The sequence below is a fragment of the Podarcis liolepis genome (assembly GCF_965112155.1).
Source record: "Podarcis liolepis genome assembly, chromosome: 3".
NCBI lineage: Eukaryota > Metazoa > Chordata > Lepidosauria > Squamata > Lacertidae > Podarcis > Podarcis liolepis.
Genome location: NC_139557.1, coordinates 28,093,871 through 28,112,343, shown reverse-complemented (window position 1 = coordinate 28,112,343; position 18,473 = coordinate 28,093,871). Strand labels below are relative to the sequence as shown.

Below are 18,473 nucleotides of genomic sequence, written 5' to 3'. Positions count from 1 at the left end.
GCTCCTCTTCCTCAGCTTGCATGCTCCTTCCTTGTGCCTGAAAGAATGAACTGGGAAGCTTTATCTCATGCATGGAACCTGACACTTCTTCGTGATAATCTAACCCTGTGGCCTTCCAGAGGCTGTTGAGAACTCCCAACTCCAACCAGATCCAGACAGCATGGCCATTGGTCAGGAATAGTGGGAGCTATGGTCTGATAACATCAGGAGGGGCCTCTGGTTTCCCACTCCTAATATACAACCTAGTTTACCTGGCAGGAAATGTGCCTCAGAGTTATGAGCTCCTTCCTTGCCCTCCTTCCTTCACCCACAAGAGGAGGAAAGAGGGGAAGAGCATCAGTTTTCACCTAAGAACAAACTGTAGTTACCCATTACAATCTCCATGCTCTGTGAGGTTCCACAAGGTAGCAGAGTTTGTGTTTCCTTTTGGACAGTGAGAACAACACAGACTTTATGATATATGGTTTATTTATACACATATGCAACCTGAGGCTAGATGGAGAGCGTGCAGAGTATTCTCATCCCAAGAGGATCCTATTTCTTCCATTGCTGCAACTTGAGATTCAAAGAGACCCCAAACAGCACATCTGACCCTCTCTGCAGCACAAAACAGCCTGCCTTCTGCCCTGGCCCCTCTTTCAAGTTTGTAAAACAGGCACTTAGTTCCTGTTCACTTACATCCTCCAAACCAAAATGCTACACCCTTTACCCCCTTTTGTCTCTGTCCACCAACACCCAGCTGGAGGAGGGGCCCTACCCTTGCTCATTTGGTATAGCCTTCACCTTCCTAATGGTTTTATTGATGGGTTAATGTCTCAGCCATTATTAGCTCTGTTCCTCCAGTGACCCACACTCAGCTAGCTGTGCCAGAGGCCTGGCTCATTAACATAAGCTGAATCCAGGAGTGTTTGGCACAGTTTGATTAAGCCCAATTTTGACTAAATCCAGGAATTATGGGGAAGACCTATCCACCCAGAAGTTTAGGGGATCCTGCCCCCCCCCCGCCAATTTATAACTGTATAAACTCAGGGCACTTGCTTTTCTCCCAATCTCATGATTATGCTAGATCCTGTAATTATCTACTGATTAGTGGGGAGATTCAGGGCAGACAAAGAAAGTACTCATTTCTCACACATCACTTAGGAATTCGCTGCATCAAGATGTGGTGACAGCCACTAACTTCAATAGTTTAAAATGGAATCAGGCAAACTCATGAGGCTATTAGTTATGCTAGCAGCACAGAACCCCCAGAAATGCTGTATTAGCATATTGGAAATGCATGCCTCAGAATTGTGATGTCATAGCTATTGGGGGAAAAGCACCACAGATACAAATGAAAGCAAAATGTTACTCTGGCATTGTAAACACCCACATCTGAACCTGGAAAAGTCCTGTTTTATTTTATTTATTTTGCAGAATTCATGTCCTAATTTCCACTCTCAGTTAGAATGCTCAAGACAGTGTGTGTGTAAAAATACATAAAGATTTTTAAAAAATTATTTATTACAATTGTATACCACCCATCATCCATAGATCTCAGGGTTGTTCACAACATAAGAATACAAAACGAAAATCTGCAGGTTCCATTTTGAAATACTCTTGCTGCCCACTTGGTAAGGAAAGTTGGGTCACTTTGATCAGGAGCTTTAAGAATCACCCAAAAAGGAAAAACACCTTAAATTGCACTCAAGCCTGTACGTGTGACATCACTGCTGATTTACACATTTTACCTGCCTGTTTGGTTTTTTTGTTTTGTTTTGGAGGAGAGGACTCTGTTGTTGTTTTTAATGGATTGTGGGCCAGGTTGGATATAATGTTAAATATTACCTTTTCTTTTAAAATAGATAGCCTTTGGGGGCTTCCTTTACCATTCAAATAGCAGTTTTGGAGAGGCAATCCCCCCCCCAATTGTGGCAGGGGGAAGGAGATATAAACTAAACACACACACACACACACACACACACACACTCCCTGTGGCTTCTATTTACATAACAAAAACAACCATGTCAATTGCATTTGTGCAATTAGTATTTCATCTAGTTTGGCCTCCCCAGTTGATCACTCTGACAAGAGTGCATATGCAGCCTTAAAAAAAAAATAAAAAATAAAAAAATGGAGGGCAGTAATCTGGCTAGCACCAGCACTAGCATTACTCTTTCCCTTGCCATTTCATGGATGGTTTTTTCTTTGGCTTTGTGGCCCCCACCTCACTATGCACAGTGTTTACCTATTACTTAATCACATTTAACCCAGTAATTAAAAGGTGGCAAAAGGCCATCTGTCCACAGCAAAGGTTGGAGTCTCACCTCCACCCCGTTAACAAAGGAACAGGTTATTGAGCTGCTAGTCCTGAATCCAAGCATAGAGCTAAAAATAAAACTCCATCTCTCTCCCCACCCTTCCCTTCCACCGTGGTCATCTGCTAAAGTCCTAAGGAGGAAAACCTATGTGTGAAGTTACTACCACCATGATTGCAGGAATGGGATGCCTTCTGCTTTTAGCCCCTTAATCAAGATCCCCCTTGTTAATAGTCCATTTGATACAGAACGTTTTTACAATACTTGGGTCCTTATCTCTTTCTTCCTTTTTATCCCCTATTTTTTAAAATGGAAACCTGGAAAATTTATTTTAAAAAGTAAATACTTGCCTCTTTAGCATTGCCTTTCTGTGCACTTTTTAAAAACAAAACAACCAGGCTTGCTTTAGCATCCTCTGAAGTCTTAGACAAACAGTTCAGATCCAGACTTTAAAAAAATGAAAGGACTCCAATCTCTCTCTCTTATTAGAAAACCTTCCCTTATTAGAAAATTATTGAGTTTCCTCCGCTCGTTGTGCCATATTTCTTTTTCTTCTTCAATCCCCCCCCCCCATGTTTCTTATACCTTTTCACCCACCAGTTTGATTGCCATGGCTGCAGCCGTGGGTGAATAATTGCCTGTCTTCACAGGAGCATGTTCTGGAGCTAAAGTCGAGTGCTTGCTTCCTGATGTATGCCTCATTTGGATTCTGCCGACAGCCTAGGGGCTGTATTATTCATGCCTTGACAGATAGCACTCACTAAAAGCATTGGAACCGGGCCAGGTACTGGCAGAGAGATAGTGGAGCATTGCAACTTGCAACAGAGAGGAGCATCTATAATACGGGGGTGGCGGCGGGAGGAGAAATCCTCACACGTCCCTTTTTGCTGGCTCTTATATTGATGGAAAAAATTCATTTGCAACAAAATAAAACACCCTAAAAATAAATACATTGCTTCCTTCCCCTGGCTCTCCCCCCTCAATCCTTAAAACCATACTTGAAAGTTTAACACAATTTTCCACATTTAATTGCAAAGCTGATTTTAATTAGTAAGGCCCTGCATGTGAAAAATGAAGATTCACTTGGGTGAGTGTAACACATTGCAGTGTCTGCTGAACGCTCTAATTAATGTATGGCGGCTGTACAATGGGGTGCACTGTGGGATATTTATGAAAAATTCTGTGCACGCAGACAGTCTATCTGTACGTTCTTGAATCCACAAGAATAAATAACTCCCCCTCCCTGTTATTCTTTACGAGACATTATTGTGCATGCCATCACTCCATCCATAAACTTTACGACGTGCCTGTCCTCTTTACTGTTTGTCAATGATATAATAAATCAGAAGTCAGGGCATACATATTTTAACATTAATTTCAAAGAAGGATTTGGTGGTGCACTATTCAAAGATCATGCTCTATTTGGACAAAACAGGCAGAAGCCCCTCTTCTCTGTGTGCTTCTCCTACTCTCTGTTTTAACTACATGAAAAATAACGAATCATATAAAGGAAGATATATAAGTATGTCCCTGAAGTTAAAATGGCACCTTTGCATTGGATCATAGTTCAAATTTCTCATGTAGGTCACAATACAAGTTTTGTTATTAAAAGAGAAAAAGGTTCCAAAGAAAATCTGACAAATAATGTAGAAATTCTTGAAAAAAATCATGTGTGTGCTGTGTAGTATATAACCCATGCATGAGACCTCTGGGTATAGGGCGGTATATAAATTCATTCAATCAATCAATCAATCAATCAATCAATCATATGCACACACATTCATGCTCCAGTATTTAGCTAAATGCTGTTAGGTTTTTTCTCCCAACTGACTTTCAGTCCTAAGCGAAAGGATTTTCAAATGAAACACAGCAAACAATAAATAAACGTACTGACGGAGAATCCATAATATATCTGAAGTCTGTTACTGGCTTCCTTCACAGTAGAACAGCAGTATATTTTTTATCAGAATCCATGATGCATTACTGAAGAAGTATACACCAGAGTGTAAAACATTCACCAAAAATCCAGGTCTGTGGCTTTGTATGGCAGTGGATGATTTTGATCTTTCATATGCAGTTCTATTACCTTTGCCATGTGGGCTGGCAAATTGCCGTTTCTTTTGCTACAGGTTTTTGTGACCTTGATTTGTCACAAGAGGTAACTTGATTAAGGCTGGCTTAACTATGATGCTATGGAGATAATGATCTAGGCAAGTTGGCTCCACCTGCTGTGGTGTAATTGTTAGATAATCATTGTGTGGGGTGAAGAAAATGCAGACCCTTCCTCCTGTATTTTAATACGGCTTCCAATTCAGTCGTCACACATGGCAGTGGCCATTTCCCAAATGGGATAACGTTTTAAAAATGCAAATTTGTTTTCTTCTTGGCAAGACCTAACATTACAGCTGTGGTTGCACCAGATTCCAGGAGTAAGCTTAAATTAGCAAAGGACATTGGCATGCCTAGGTAAAATTGATGAATTCATCAGCTTTTGCTGGGTCCATTGATCTTAGCTTAAGGCTTAAACCTGGTGCAGATGTAACACTAAAGGTAAAGGGACCCCTGACTGTTAGGTCCAGTCATGGACGACTCTGGGGTTGCAGCACTCATCTCGCTTTACTGGCCGATGGAGCCGGCATACAGCTTCCGGGTCATGTGGCCAGCATGACTAAGCCACTTCTGGTGAACCAGAGCAGCGCACGGAAATGCCGTTTACCTTCCCGCCAGAGCAGTACTTATTTATCTACTTCACTGGCATCATGCATTTATTATTATTATTATTATTATTATTATTATTATTATTATTGCAAATTGAGGGCAATCCTCAGAACATGCACTCCTTTATCTTCCTTCCTTCCTTCCTTCCTTCCTTCCTTCCTTCCTTCCTTCTTTCTTTCCTTTATATAGAGAGAAATCCTTCCTTTGTCTGTTCATGGCTGTATTTGAACCAATATAATTACTGAATGCTGGCCATGGTTTCAAGTAGGTTTGCAAATCATGGTTTTGCTGGCATGCATGCAACTCTGAGGTTGCAACCCAGAACCTGCTTACCTGGGAATAAATTCTATTGTACTAAGTGGAAATTAAATCTTGCTCCATGGAAGAAGGAAGGAAGTGTACATCCCTAAGATTGGCTCCTAATTTACAATTAGGGATGATGCATCAGATATTTCGTCTCAAACCTGTTTGGAATTTCAGAAGTAAGCTCTGGAAGACATGAAGGACATAAAAGTTGCCTTATACTTACGGAGCCAAACTATTGATCCGCCTAGTGCATATTGTCTCTGATGAACTGGCGAACTAGCAGAGGTCTTTCCTAGCCCTGCTACGTGAACTGGAGGGTCCTGGAATCTTGTGCTGTGAAATAGGGAGATGGTGCCTCTGAGGGTGTGCAAATTGCCTTTCCTTCACCAGTGAGTAATTGCTGTCTACTCCTGAATTTGGAGACAAGGCTTCCACATCAGAGTGTGTAAATAAAGAGAAGGCGGGCTGGTGATCTCAGTGTGTTTAGAATTTTTCTTTCAAACATTTAGAAATTCACAGCTAGGAGGAACTGAAGAATAGCCCCTGTGCATTTTAGTGCAACACTGAGCAGGATAGAGAAGGAAAGATGTGTCAGAAGGATGGTGTCAGAAGGTGCTGAATGGTCCATCTGTGCCATGACAGTGAGAGCAGATTTGGGCTGTAGGATCTGCACAGAAGTCTCTGGCATGAACTAGGTGTTTCCATGATGGTAACTTGTTTTCTTTTGAACAGCAGGTGTTGGGCACATGCTCCTCCATCAGTGCTTTGCTTGCCACCACATTGTCTGATGTGGGAAGGTTTACAAGGGGGTGACCGGAGGGGATGTGTTGCTGTAACAGCCACCAAATAAATGAGGGCTCAGTGTGTGCTGCAGGAAAGGGATGAAAAAGAAGCAGCAGTACCCAGTAAGATAATTTTCTCAAGAGGCTTCTGCAAATATCCATATAGATTTGTCCTCTTACCTACAGCAGATTTCTTCTTTTTTAAAAGAATGGCTGGCTTGGCTGATAGCATAATGTGCTCACTTTGCTGATAGAAACAGATAGTGTGAGAGCAACTTCTTAAAGTGGCTCTAAGAGGGATACCAAGGCAATCTTCATATGTTGAGTAAGTCATTCTCTCTCTCTCTCTCTCTCTCTCTCTCTCTCTCTCTCTGCCTTCCATTTTCAGCATCTGTAAAACAGAGACACTAGACAGTCGCCCTCATCTGTAAAATATTTTGAGGTGTCTAAATGAACAGCACTGTGAAGAGCTAGTCATTACTACGACTGGGTTCAGCACAACCAATTCAGTGTGGCTATTTACTTCTGCACATAATAACGTAATCCTTATCCCAATAGTAGAATACTTTCTGTTGGCAGTGGCACGGATCAATTTTGGACCAACTCTTCATTTTATTTTATTTTTGAATTATTTATTTTAGTGATGAGATTTCTGTTTTGAACCACATTTCTTTCCCTAAAAGAACTATGCAACACACTCTCATGTCTACAGTTTGCATGTCTTTCCCATAAATAACAGTGGTTTATTTTCTAGGATGATAAAAACTCTCTTCACTATCTAATAATTATTACATATCAGAAGCTGGAATCAGGCGTAGGTCAGCAATAAAACAATATAGTACCTGATGTCAGTGAAGTTAACTCTTTTATTAAAAATCAAAAACAAAACATCTCAGTCCTAGTGGTCACAGCAACCCCTTCCCAGTAGGTCTTGCCCCAATGAAGTAGTTGCAAGGACCGAAGGTCCCTGTCGTCCTACCATTGTCTAAGGCTCTTCCCCTAGCCTAGTTCCTTTTCCTGGCAGCCTAAGGCTCCACTGTCCTCCCTCTTGTTGCTCTGCCCTTTCTCATTTCTCTGTGTGTTCTGGGAGTCCAGGGGAAGGGGAGCTGGTTCAAGCAGGTTCAATCTCTCTCCTGCCCCCCTCCTCTCCTGCCCCTAATTCTGCACTGCCTTCTGCCACAGCCTCTTCAGCTTCTGACACCTCCTCCCAGTCTTCTCCCTCTTCTCCCTTTGACCACACATTGTCATCCCACCACCAATCCCCTCCTTCTTACCCTGCCCCAACGGCTGCCTCCCACGTTTCCTCTGAATCCAGCTAGTCCATGACACTACGTATGTAATCCACATTTCCTCCAAGTGGCTCAGGGTGATATACGTGGGGTTCTCTATTCTTGCTCTCACAGTAACCTTATGTGTTGGGTTCCACTGAGAGACATCAGCCGTGTTCAGGCATCTAAACCATAGTTTAGGAAAAGCTGAAGAAGCTTTCCAAAAGAAAGGTTTGAAGCAGTGAAAGACTTGCAAAGAACTCTTGGGGGAGGGGGTTCCAACAGCAGAGGGGCACCACAGAAAAGCTGCCCCCATGCACTGTCTCCTTATGGATACCTGAAGGGACAGTGAGAAGGGCCTCTGTAGAAAGTCTCAGTTCTTGGGCAAGAGTACATTGAAAGCTCCTCCCGCTATAGCTTCCTGTCCCCACACTCTAGGCATTTGTTGACGGTCTCCTAGCACTCCGAAAAGGCTTTTCAGTGCCACAGGTGTCTGGAATGAGGAGGTGGGCACCAGGAATTCCCACTGCATGAGTACTGCATTCGGTACAACCTTGTAACTTGGTACGAACAGGGTTTTAAATAAGATGTCATGAGAATACAGACTGCTAATAGCAGAACCATAAAAGGAGCACATTCAAACAAACAAGATTAACTGTAATAGCAAGATTTCAGTAAGACTTGGCACTATTCTGGGAATAATTGCTGGTTGTCGGGACACATCTGTTTGACCTGAATTCTGCTATTTGCTAATTTTAGCACTGGTTCTGATTATTGGCTTTTTTTTTTTTTACTGTTTGTCTGCAGGAAGCAATTCAAGCTTCCAGGGCATATTATTATCACTACAAATCACTTCATAGCTCTCTTAAGGTACACTTTGAAATCTTTCTCATTCATCCTATCCCGTGAGGAAAAATATCCACATATTCAGTCAAGGTTGTGGTTTGGGTTTTTTTGTGTTGTTGTTGTTTATAAAAAATATATCATCTGTAAAAGTAGACTTAGGCTGCCATCCAAACCTCCCTTGCAGTAGGCTGTGGGCAGGGCCAGTCCATCCCTGACGTGAGGTGAAGTGCTCACCTCAGGTGGCAAGATCCACAAAGGCAGCAGAACCTCCAAGTAAGGCACTGCCCACTGCTGCCAAAGGGCAGTAGCAGCTGCAACACACTTCCTGGATGCCGGATCAGTCTCCTCCTCAGCAGCCCCCCCCCCCAAGTTGATGGGCGTTGCCATTCAAATGGTATGTGTGCCTGCCACATCTTGTGATCAATTATGTGAGACAGACTTAACCTCCCCCCAATTTTTATTCAAGTTGGAACCCCCGCACACAATTAATGTTTGCCCCCAACTTACATGCAAACAGGTGTTTTGCATTAAGAAAGAGTGGTTATATTACAAAGCTACTGAGTAAGAAAGAAAAAGGAAATGCAAACTGAACCTACAGTTCGTCATAATGTTTGTTAAACGTACGCCAATAAAACTTCATATTTTTAAAGAACCAGGTTGTAGCTGATGGCACTATAGAATGCTAAGGTACTGCTTCTTCTAAGTTGCTTGAAAATAACTTTCTCCCCCTGTGCTAAGAAAAGCTACAATCCCTTTTTTCCTCTGAAATCAGGAATGTATAACATCTCAATCCTCTAACTACAATTCAGAATATTACACACTTGAATGATTCCTAACCAACCATGTAAGAGACAGAACAATGTATTATACTTTGAGTTGGATGTGAGAATCTTGTGTCCATGATTTAGCTGCAGTTTTCTGCCTTACTGTTTCCCCCCTGCCCCACTTTTTTTATATAGTAATTTAAGTTGTTGCCTTATAGTGTTCACACCTTTGCTTTACAGGAAGGTTTCTTTATATAATTTTCTTGTTGGTTTTTTTTCCAAATATATGAATAAAAGTGTGTCTTTGCTTAGTCTTGAATAAAATTAATTTGGGGAACAATGTTGTGCATTTATTGTAAAATTATTGTCAATTTGGATTTTGTAGTAGATAACTAGAATGGTTATCCGTCACTGATTCCACATCAACAATAGTTTTACAATAAATATACCATGTTGTTCTCCAAATAAATAGTATACAGTGGTACCTCAAGTTACATACGCTTGAGGTTACATACGCTTCAGGTTACAGACTCTGCTAACCCAGAAATATTACCTTGGGTTAAGAACTTTGCTTCAGGATGATAACAGAAATCGCGTGGCGGTTGAAGCGGGAGGCAGTGGCGTAGCGTGGGTTGTCAGCACCCGGGGCAAGGCAAGTAATTTGCGCCCCCTAACCCGTGGATTTTAGCAGCTGCGAGTGCGAGCGCCCCCCCCGATGTTGAGCCCGGTGCGGCCGGCCCCCCTGCACCCCCCATGCTACGCCACTGGCGGGAGGCCCCATTAACTAAAGTGGTGCTTCAGGTTAAGAACAGTTTCAGGTTAAGAACGGACCTCTGGAACAAATTAAGTACTTAACCTGAGGTACCACTGTAGTAGACCTGTACTTCCAATGCCATTAAACGACAGTGAATTTTGTAGTTCAGTTTTTGTAGACCGTGCAAGGCTAGTTTAGAATTATGTTAAATGGACATTATATCATTACTGTATCTTTATGCACATCATATTCCTGTTCAGGCATAAAGTCTTGATCTTCCACCCATAGTTACGCCAAACACTCATGCATTATTTCCCTGTTCTTTCAATGCATCTTCCTCTCTTGCTCTGACTGTCAAATAGTGTGTGAGGAGAGGACAAAGAAGCATCCTCTCTGGTAAATTGAGGTGCTGGTGGTCTGACCAGAAGTGACTTTGTGGGGAGAGTGCTCTGAGGATGCAGCACTACCCAGCCCCGCGAGGATAAAGGCAGGACAGGGCAGACAGTGGGTATGAGTCCCAGCCACTGAAAAGAGAAGGGGAAACAGGAACCAATGGATCAATACACATAAAGGAAAATGGAAGTGAAAGAGGTGGCAGGAGAGAGAGAGAGAGAGGGAGGGAGGGAGAGAGGTTGGGTGGAAGCCTCTTGGTTGGATAGTAGGATGGGAGCCTACTATGAAGGAGAGAGGGAAGATGAGAGAGTAAGAGTGAGTGGATTGAAGGGAGGACATCAAGACAGGGTGCGGGAGCATGAAACTGAGGAGGAAGATCAAGCAGAGAGCCAGGTGGTAAACAGGCAAAAGCCAGGGAAAGTAAAAAAAGAGATGAGATGGGTTGCAACATTAAGCGGTTTCTTGGGAAATGTAACATTTCATAATAAAACCTTGAGTCACACAGAAGAGTGGCTCACATATAAAACCAATGGGAACATGTGGACGACAACTTAGAAATAATCGTAAATTAATGATGTGGAAAATTAATAGCAGTAAAAGATTTAGAGCTACCTGTTTGGGAAGTGGGTTCCATATCTTAAATGCCCTTTTTCTTACAAGGTATCCTTAATTATTATTATTATTAATAAACGATACTGTCAGTGCTGTTTTAATTCAGTGCTCATGAAGGGCTTAAGGCATCATTTTAAAATACATTATTAAAATATAACATAGAAATTATGTATTATTTCATTAAGAATATAATATTTTTCTGCATATCGCTATGGGTATAGATAATGTTGCCATAGAGTTTATTAAATACCGTGTGCTGAGAAAGCAGAATGAGCAGGAAAGAGAAAGAAGGGGGTTTGTTGTGCTTTTCTGAGCACTAACTAATTTAAACTTAGTGCAGACAAGACAGAGGTGCTCTTGGTGGGGGTCTGGGGTCTGGGTGAGTCTCCTGAACACATGGGAAAAGCAGGTGGGTGCAAACCCTATATGAAGAAATTTCATCTGAATGCTGCCCTCTTGAGCAGATTTTTAACATGAAAACATTCGCAGTTCCAGATGGTGCCATTTTAAACTTCTTCCACACTATTAAAATGTTTGATGCACCCATTGTAATTCCATTGTAAATGCTGAAAATATATTTCTTAAGGATATCCTTTTCTGAAGAAAACACCCTCTCCTTATCTTTTGAGCTCCCGCTGTGAATATGCTCTTCCATGTATACATGTGGCCAACACTGCTTTCAGTATAAACTTGTCCCCCCGCCTTTCTTGTACTCTGCATCCCATTTAATTTTTAAATGACTACCAGAATTAATTTGATTTTCTGCTTCACCTATCTGCTTGGTCCTGATCATTAAGTTCATCAGTAGCACTGCATGTGTCATTTTTGCCCAATGAACAGCAAAGTTTGGGTTTTTTGTTTATTAAGATCCAGTTCTTCGGTCTTCCAGCTGTTAGTGAGTTGGCAGGCCATAACTATTTTTATGATTGCTTATCTTCGGAATCCTAGCTTTTTTAAAAAATGGAACAACATATGTGGCAATTTACTGCACAGAGATAACAGAGGGAAAATGTGAAGTGTAGCATTGGGTGGTTGTTTTGCTATCAGTACATGAGTGAAGAACCCAGTGTGTCCACAGACAGTGAAGCATTCAACGCCTCTTCTAACATTATTTTAAAGAATACTCTTACTAGCAACACACCCATGTTTGTAGCATGAAAGCTGCTTACCTGCAGGGCCATTCTGCAACCCAGCTCTTCCTAGGGTTTTAGAACACTTACCCTTCCTTGATCAGTACATACATAAAGTCCCACACAATATTTGCACAGTGTGCAGCCATTTGCAAGAGTACTGCCATTATTATCAAAACTAACATGGCAATAAATCTACAAACTGTCCTTGGGGCCATACCTGTAGCTGTGGAAATGCAAAGCACTGATGATGAACCACCCATGGCTCGAATCAAGTCAGCTGGTGGGGAGCAGTGGCTGAGCTCCAGCACAGCTGTGGTGGGTCAGGGGTGGCGTTCTGTCTTCGGCACTTCCTCCTCTGGCCATGCGGACTGCTGGGGTGTTGCCCACGATCACAGCCAATCGTGGGTGAGCTAGGGGGCGTGGTTTGGGAGCGGACCAGGGGGGAACTTCTCCCCTAGCTATAAAAGCTAGTCACATTCAGCCTCATTCGTCACCGATTCCTACTCACCCTCCCTATATGGATGGGCTGCCCGAGGTTAAGTGGGAAGGCAATGCAGAGCACCTTGCTATGGAAATCTTCAGTCGCTGTATTTGGGGCCAGGGTTTCCCCCAGAGAAATGCAATTTGTTAAAGGAGCAGAGGCTTCTGGGGTGACCCCCTATTCTCTTCACAGAGCTGCAATTGCCAAGTAACAGTCTATCCCTCTTCCCACAAATCTCTGGGAATTTTTAGTTCTGTGAAGGGAATCTATGGTTTTGTTTTGTTTTGCTTACCAGACAGAAAGATCCTCCCACCACAAACTTTTGTAGGCACATGGGAGGTGAGGAGAGAAATCCCCACTGCAGTAATTGAAGCCCTTGTGCTAGCTGGACTAGTTAGTTGAATCCCACCCAAGGTATTGATGTGGGGGGGGGGGTTGGGGGGGGACCCACAGTAACAACTTTAGTCTGTAAGATCCAGACTGATGGTGTGTGAAATATTTATTTGGCTAGTATTTACAGTTCAGGGATGATATGCCACTGGCTTATTGGCTAAGAGGCAATTTTTAAAACCGGCTGAACCTGACATAGATTTGATGTCATAGTTTGCTGAGATGTTAATAGCTGTCAATACTGCACTACTGCCTTTATACAGAAGCTTGATTGGATTCCCCCCTCCCCAGCTCTATGGTATACATTTTGGTTCCCTCTGTTTAGAATTTGCTAGCTGGAATACGACTTCTTTATCAGAAATCACCTGGGTAACTATTTTGAGAGCAAGCTTGTTGGCGACTGCAGATTTGGTTAATTATTGGGAAAGTGAGGCAAGGACATTGGGGGTGACATCCATTTCTGCTGTTGATCCTAGTGGAAAGCAACATCAGCCTGGTGAATAATGACAAAGTGGGGTTGCCTCAGGGTTCTTTCCCGGGCCCAGTGTTGTTTAACATCTTCATTAACTGACTTGGAGTGGAGAGGATGCTCTTCAGATTTGCAGATGTCACCAAATTGAGTAGAGCAGCTTATACCTTCAGAGACAGAAACAGGATCCAATATTATCTTGGCAGAACGAAGAACTGGGCCCAAACTAACAAAATGAACACCAGCAGAGATAAATATGAAGTTCTGCATTTAGACAGGAAACAGCAGATGCCCAAATACACAATGGATGGCTCCTGGCTGGAGAGCAGTACATTTGACAGTGATATCAGGGTTTTAGTAGACTATGAGCTAAACACGAGTCACCTGTGCACTGCGGCAGTTTTAAAGGATAGTGCAATTCTGGGTTAGATGTATGGCATCTAGCTCAGAAGAAGTAATGGTACCACTCCCTTCTGGTTTCATCAGACTTCAGCTCTGTGTTTCTATAAACCAGAATATGACTTCAAACAATACTTGAAAAGTCCACAGCTCAGAATTTTAAGGCCAGTATAGTCTCATTCATTTGATAAAGCAGAAGATGGATAGTCTCTTTTAGGGATGCAGCAGGGATGGGTTTCCTTCATCAGCAAGGGATTGGACTTGATTACATTTCAGCTTCCTTACAACACTATTATTTTATGACTTAATGGAATAAGAATTTCAATAGTCGCTTTTGTAAGCTCATTAGTGACAGCTCTTAATATTTCCACATCTCTCTCTTGTAGCCATCTTTAAAGCAAAGGTTTATGTTGGGAGAACTAGCATTTAAACAACCAATTGCATCAAAACAGGTCCCCTCCCCCTTTGATCATATGCTCACAGGTGGTCTGCCAGATGGTGCAATAACATGTGTTTGTTTTCCTGAACAGTGTTTACGGCTGTCCTTTGGCAAAAAAAAGAAAGACGCAAGAGAAGCAACCCCAAGAACCGGCTCCTAAAAGAAAATCATTTGTAGTTAAAACGGACAACTCTTCAGTAGATGAATGCTATGAAACAGATGGAACTGAGGAAATGGATGATAAGGAAGAGGAAGAAGAGGAGGAGGAAGAGGAATATTCTGATGATAATGAGGAGCAAGTTGATGATGACGAGGAGGAGGAGGATGAAGAAGTAGATCGGGATGAGGAGGAGGTTGAAGAGGAAGAGGAGGAGGAAGAGGAGGAGGAAGAGGAAGCAGACGAAGCAGAGGACGATGAAGAGGAGGAGGAGGAGGAAGAGGAAGAAGAGGAAGAAGAAAGTGGTAATGCATAGATAAACACCATGCACATTTTGGGTTAATCTTCCAGTGTGGTATTATGGGATTTAGCAGTACATCTTTCTTTAAGGCTAATACTAGTCACTCTGCTTCTGTCTCTGTGCTACATGCTGACAAATGTCCTCACTGTATTCTCTTAACAATCATTTTCAGATGACCGTTCTACAAATAGCTCTTGAAACAGCTAGCAGTCCCATTTTCGAAATGTGTAGCTTAGACTCCTGCATGCCCAAAATTCTTGCAGAGAAGTGTGGCTGTATTGATGCCATGAGACCAGCCAAAGAACTTGGGAAGCAAATGGTTATGTTTGCACATATCTGTGTCCATGTTTGTTTGCTGTACTTGTCTCCTTCATAGTAATCGTTTGCTTCTCATATAGATATGGCCACATGTTTGCAGGTGTTCTTGGCAATGCAATATGGGCATCTTCCCTTTCGAAAATTTGAAACTACACCTTTTTTTAGGCAAGGAACAAGTGGTACCTACTTTGGTTCTTTGAGACTTGGATGTTGTGTACTTTAGCTGATTTTATTAAAACTATGGAGACTGGCAGATTTACATAGGTATCCCTGTTAAAAGCATTATATGCATACACTGTTCAACAAGTTAGGAGACACTCATTGGACGTCCAGTTAATATATTGCTAATACAATTAAACCAAAGGCATTTGTTCAAGTTCTGTGGACTCTTAAAATAATTGGTGTTATTTTAAACACTAGCTTCCAATTGTTCAACTTCAGTAGTTCCTACAGTAATCAGATCATACCTTAATGCCATGAAAATGAATATTCACACAGTAATAATAAAAATAATAATAATAATGAGCCATCTAAAAAGTATTTTGTTCCCATTTTCAGGGAACATGTTTTTGGTTGGGTAGAATCACATTTCTAATCAATCAATAAAAATATAAGAAAAATATTCTCTTTTTTTGATAATAAGTTTCAGCACTCCTCAGTCGGATTCGTCTTAGGAGCCAGGTATGAAAGTTATCTGATTTCTGTTTCAGAATTATCTTAGGTAAGAAGTAGAAAGTGGCTTAAAAGTGCTCATTTAAAAGAGACTGGAAAGGTGTGCCTCATATGGTTCCTTTTCTGAATTCTACCAAATTCTCAGAGAAGGAAAACATTAAGTTTTGCAAGAGAGCAATTTAGGGACAAAGCATCTTTTCATATTCTGCTAATTTGGAATTTGAACAAAAGGAAGGTTTGTAATCATTAATTACAACTAAGTTAAGAAGGCCAATTGTACAGACAGGAGAATTTCTGGAGGACAACAAACCTTATAATAATTTGGAACTATGCATAATTATTAGTGAGTAAGCACTATTGGATAGAAATGTAGCTTATTTCTGAGTATACATGCATAGGATTAGACTGTTTGATAGCAAATAATGCATCTATGCTATCCAAAATAATGAGAATAAACAAACTTACTTAGAATTTAGACAACCTTGTGAAATAAATTTATTGCTACTGATATATTATGGAACACACTACTTTTACTGATTCCCTACACAGCTACATGGTCAAGTGACCTGAAGCAGTAGCCAATAACTGCTACTGCTTTCTGGGTATTTGTTTTGTGCACAGCTAGTTCCTATTAGAAACAGGAACTGGAGTGTATAATGACAGAGGAGTACACTGCCTCTAGTCATAAGAAATAACCTTTGGATTCCTGATTCTGGCAAAAACAATGCTTGACAAAGGTAGAAATGCAGGGAAGGGGTTTATATAGTACTATAGAAATATAATTATATCACTGTGTTCTTTGAAACTTCGCATATAACCAGACAACACACTTGTTGCTTGTTAGTGCACAAAGGTATCATGAAACAAATAACTGAATATAACACAAACTTTTGTTTCTTGAAGAAATGTGAAGGTTTTGCTAGTTTGATTTAGGATGGTGTATTAACGAAGCAGGTCAGGAGAAATGTATTTCCCCACCTAAATTCAAGTCTGTGTCAATATAGACATAACACTCCAGATTTGTCAAGCATGGTTAAGAGAGTGAGATTGGGTTTTGTGGAATTGTATAGGTTTATTCCCACCACCCACTGGTTTTCACTGTTTTATTCCCACCACCTACTGGTTTTCATTGTGGTCAGGGCTGAAGCAACATTCAGATCTGATTAGTGGGTCTTGCTTAGCGCTGAAGGTAGTTAAGACCAACAAAAGTAGAGATAATTAGTACAAGAGAGAGAAGAGACAGTGTGGAGAACTCTCAATCTCTAAACCATAGTTAAGAGACTAGGTGTCTTACCTCTGTGCCAGCACTAAGATATCTTTTTTTTTTCTTCTCCTGTGGACAGCACAGGCAACTTGAGCTCCCTTAAGATGAATATTTGAGACTGTGCTTTAAGAAAGCTGCAACTCATTAGCACAAGTTTTTTCTCAGACCCTAAGATCAAGGGAGTTAACAAATTCCATTCTGGATAATGTTACAGACCTCCTTTGCTTAAAGTTCCACCAAAGGGGTTATAGCCAAATAAACAGACTCCTATAAGAAATAATACGTCAAAGAAGCCCTGTGTGTGCAGCTAAGCCCTTCTGCGTGCTTACTGAGGCTTGCCTTATTTCCTGAAACATCAATGGCTGCTCTAGAGTGACAATTTCCCTAATTTTGGGAACAAGGAACACAGAGGGTTATGTTCTGGAAAGAGGCCTGAGACGTTTTGGAAGGTACTTGAGCATTCTGGGCATAGTCTTTTGCAGTGCTAGTTTTATAGAAAAAGATGTACCAGAGCTCACCATGAACACCTCCCTCATTCTCTTAGAATGGCAATGGTGCCCATCTGAGAGGTGTCAGAACTGAGTTCCAGAAATTTCTGGCTGAAAAAAAGCCCTGGTCCTTTGGGATCTTGATTTCTGTGACCTTCTAGGTTCATTCTCTGACAGAAATTAATCTAATTTCAATTGATTTACATTAGTGCACCTGAATTTTCATAAGGTTTTGTAGGATTTTAGAAGCATAGATCCTGAGGTATATAAATAAGATAAATATTTCAAAAGCAGTTAGGCTCTTATGAAATTCCACTCCTGGTCTTTGATTAAATATACAAAGCATACTAAAGCAACACTCTTACAAATCTCAAAATACCAATTAAAGAGAACCAAAGACTTCCACTTCAGCAATAAGATGTACCCCTAAAATTCATTTTCAACAGTTTAAAGACCTTCTTCAGTATATCATTAAGTATATTGAGTCTTCTTTATTGAATATATACCTTGTCTTCAAAAAGCTCTGTTACACCCTCGAAAGGCCATAACTGCTCTACTCTAGTCATTAGAAGAATGGCTAATCTTTCAAATTTCCTTTGAATCTCACCCCTTACCCCAAAAGAAATTATGAGCCCCACCCCCCTTGAAATCACCTATCCCATAAATCCTATGTAACATGGCAGAATGAGTCATTGTTTGGGGGAGGGGACTCTTCTAGGATTGCCGTCCTCTGTGGTGGTTATTGCTTAATTAGTATTAATGTCCCATTTAATTTGTGAGGCCAAACTTAAGTGACCTGTTTCTCCTCCTTCTGAGAGGAGATCACATCAGGTGGTAGATGGTTCCCAAAGACTGTTTCACAAAGCTTTTCTATTATAGAAAGAAATCTCCGGTGGAGGAGCTCCAGGAACAGATGTTCCAAGGCACCATTTAGCCTATATCATATGAAGACATTCAAGATGGCTTGTGCTCCAGGTATTTCATAAACCCCTTAGGGTCAGGAAGAATCAGGTTGATTCTAGAACTCCCAGGAGAGTCAATACAAATGATGGAAACACTCACCCATTTCTTACAATTATGCTATACAAATCTATATTTATGTTTCCTTAAAGGGGTGTGGGTTAGATCTGGTTTAGATCTGGAAGACTTTCCCCCCAGATCTTTATAAATCTTGCACACGTTAATATTTCCCCGCCCCTCCCAACTCACATTATTGTGAAAA

General features: G+C 41.3%; 1 protein-coding gene across 15 annotated transcripts in view; it reads left to right on the top strand.

The window, feature by feature from the left end:
• The window catches only part of MYT1L (myelin transcription factor 1 like), a 279,154-nt gene that overhangs the window by 173,373 nt on the left and 87,308 nt on the right, over nt 1-18,473 (top strand). For 13 of the 15 annotated variants that reach the window (XM_083495435.1, XM_083495443.1, XM_083495445.1 and 10 more), the window contains 2 exons: nt 14,143-14,513; nt 18,131-18,226. In XM_083495435.1, coding sequence (XP_083351561.1) covers nt 14,143-14,513; nt 18,131-18,226 — 467 coding nt within the window. The remainder of the gene's footprint in view (nt 1-14,142; nt 14,514-18,130; nt 18,227-18,473) is intronic. The other 2 variants (XM_083495439.1, XM_083495448.1) reach the window with 1 other exon arrangement.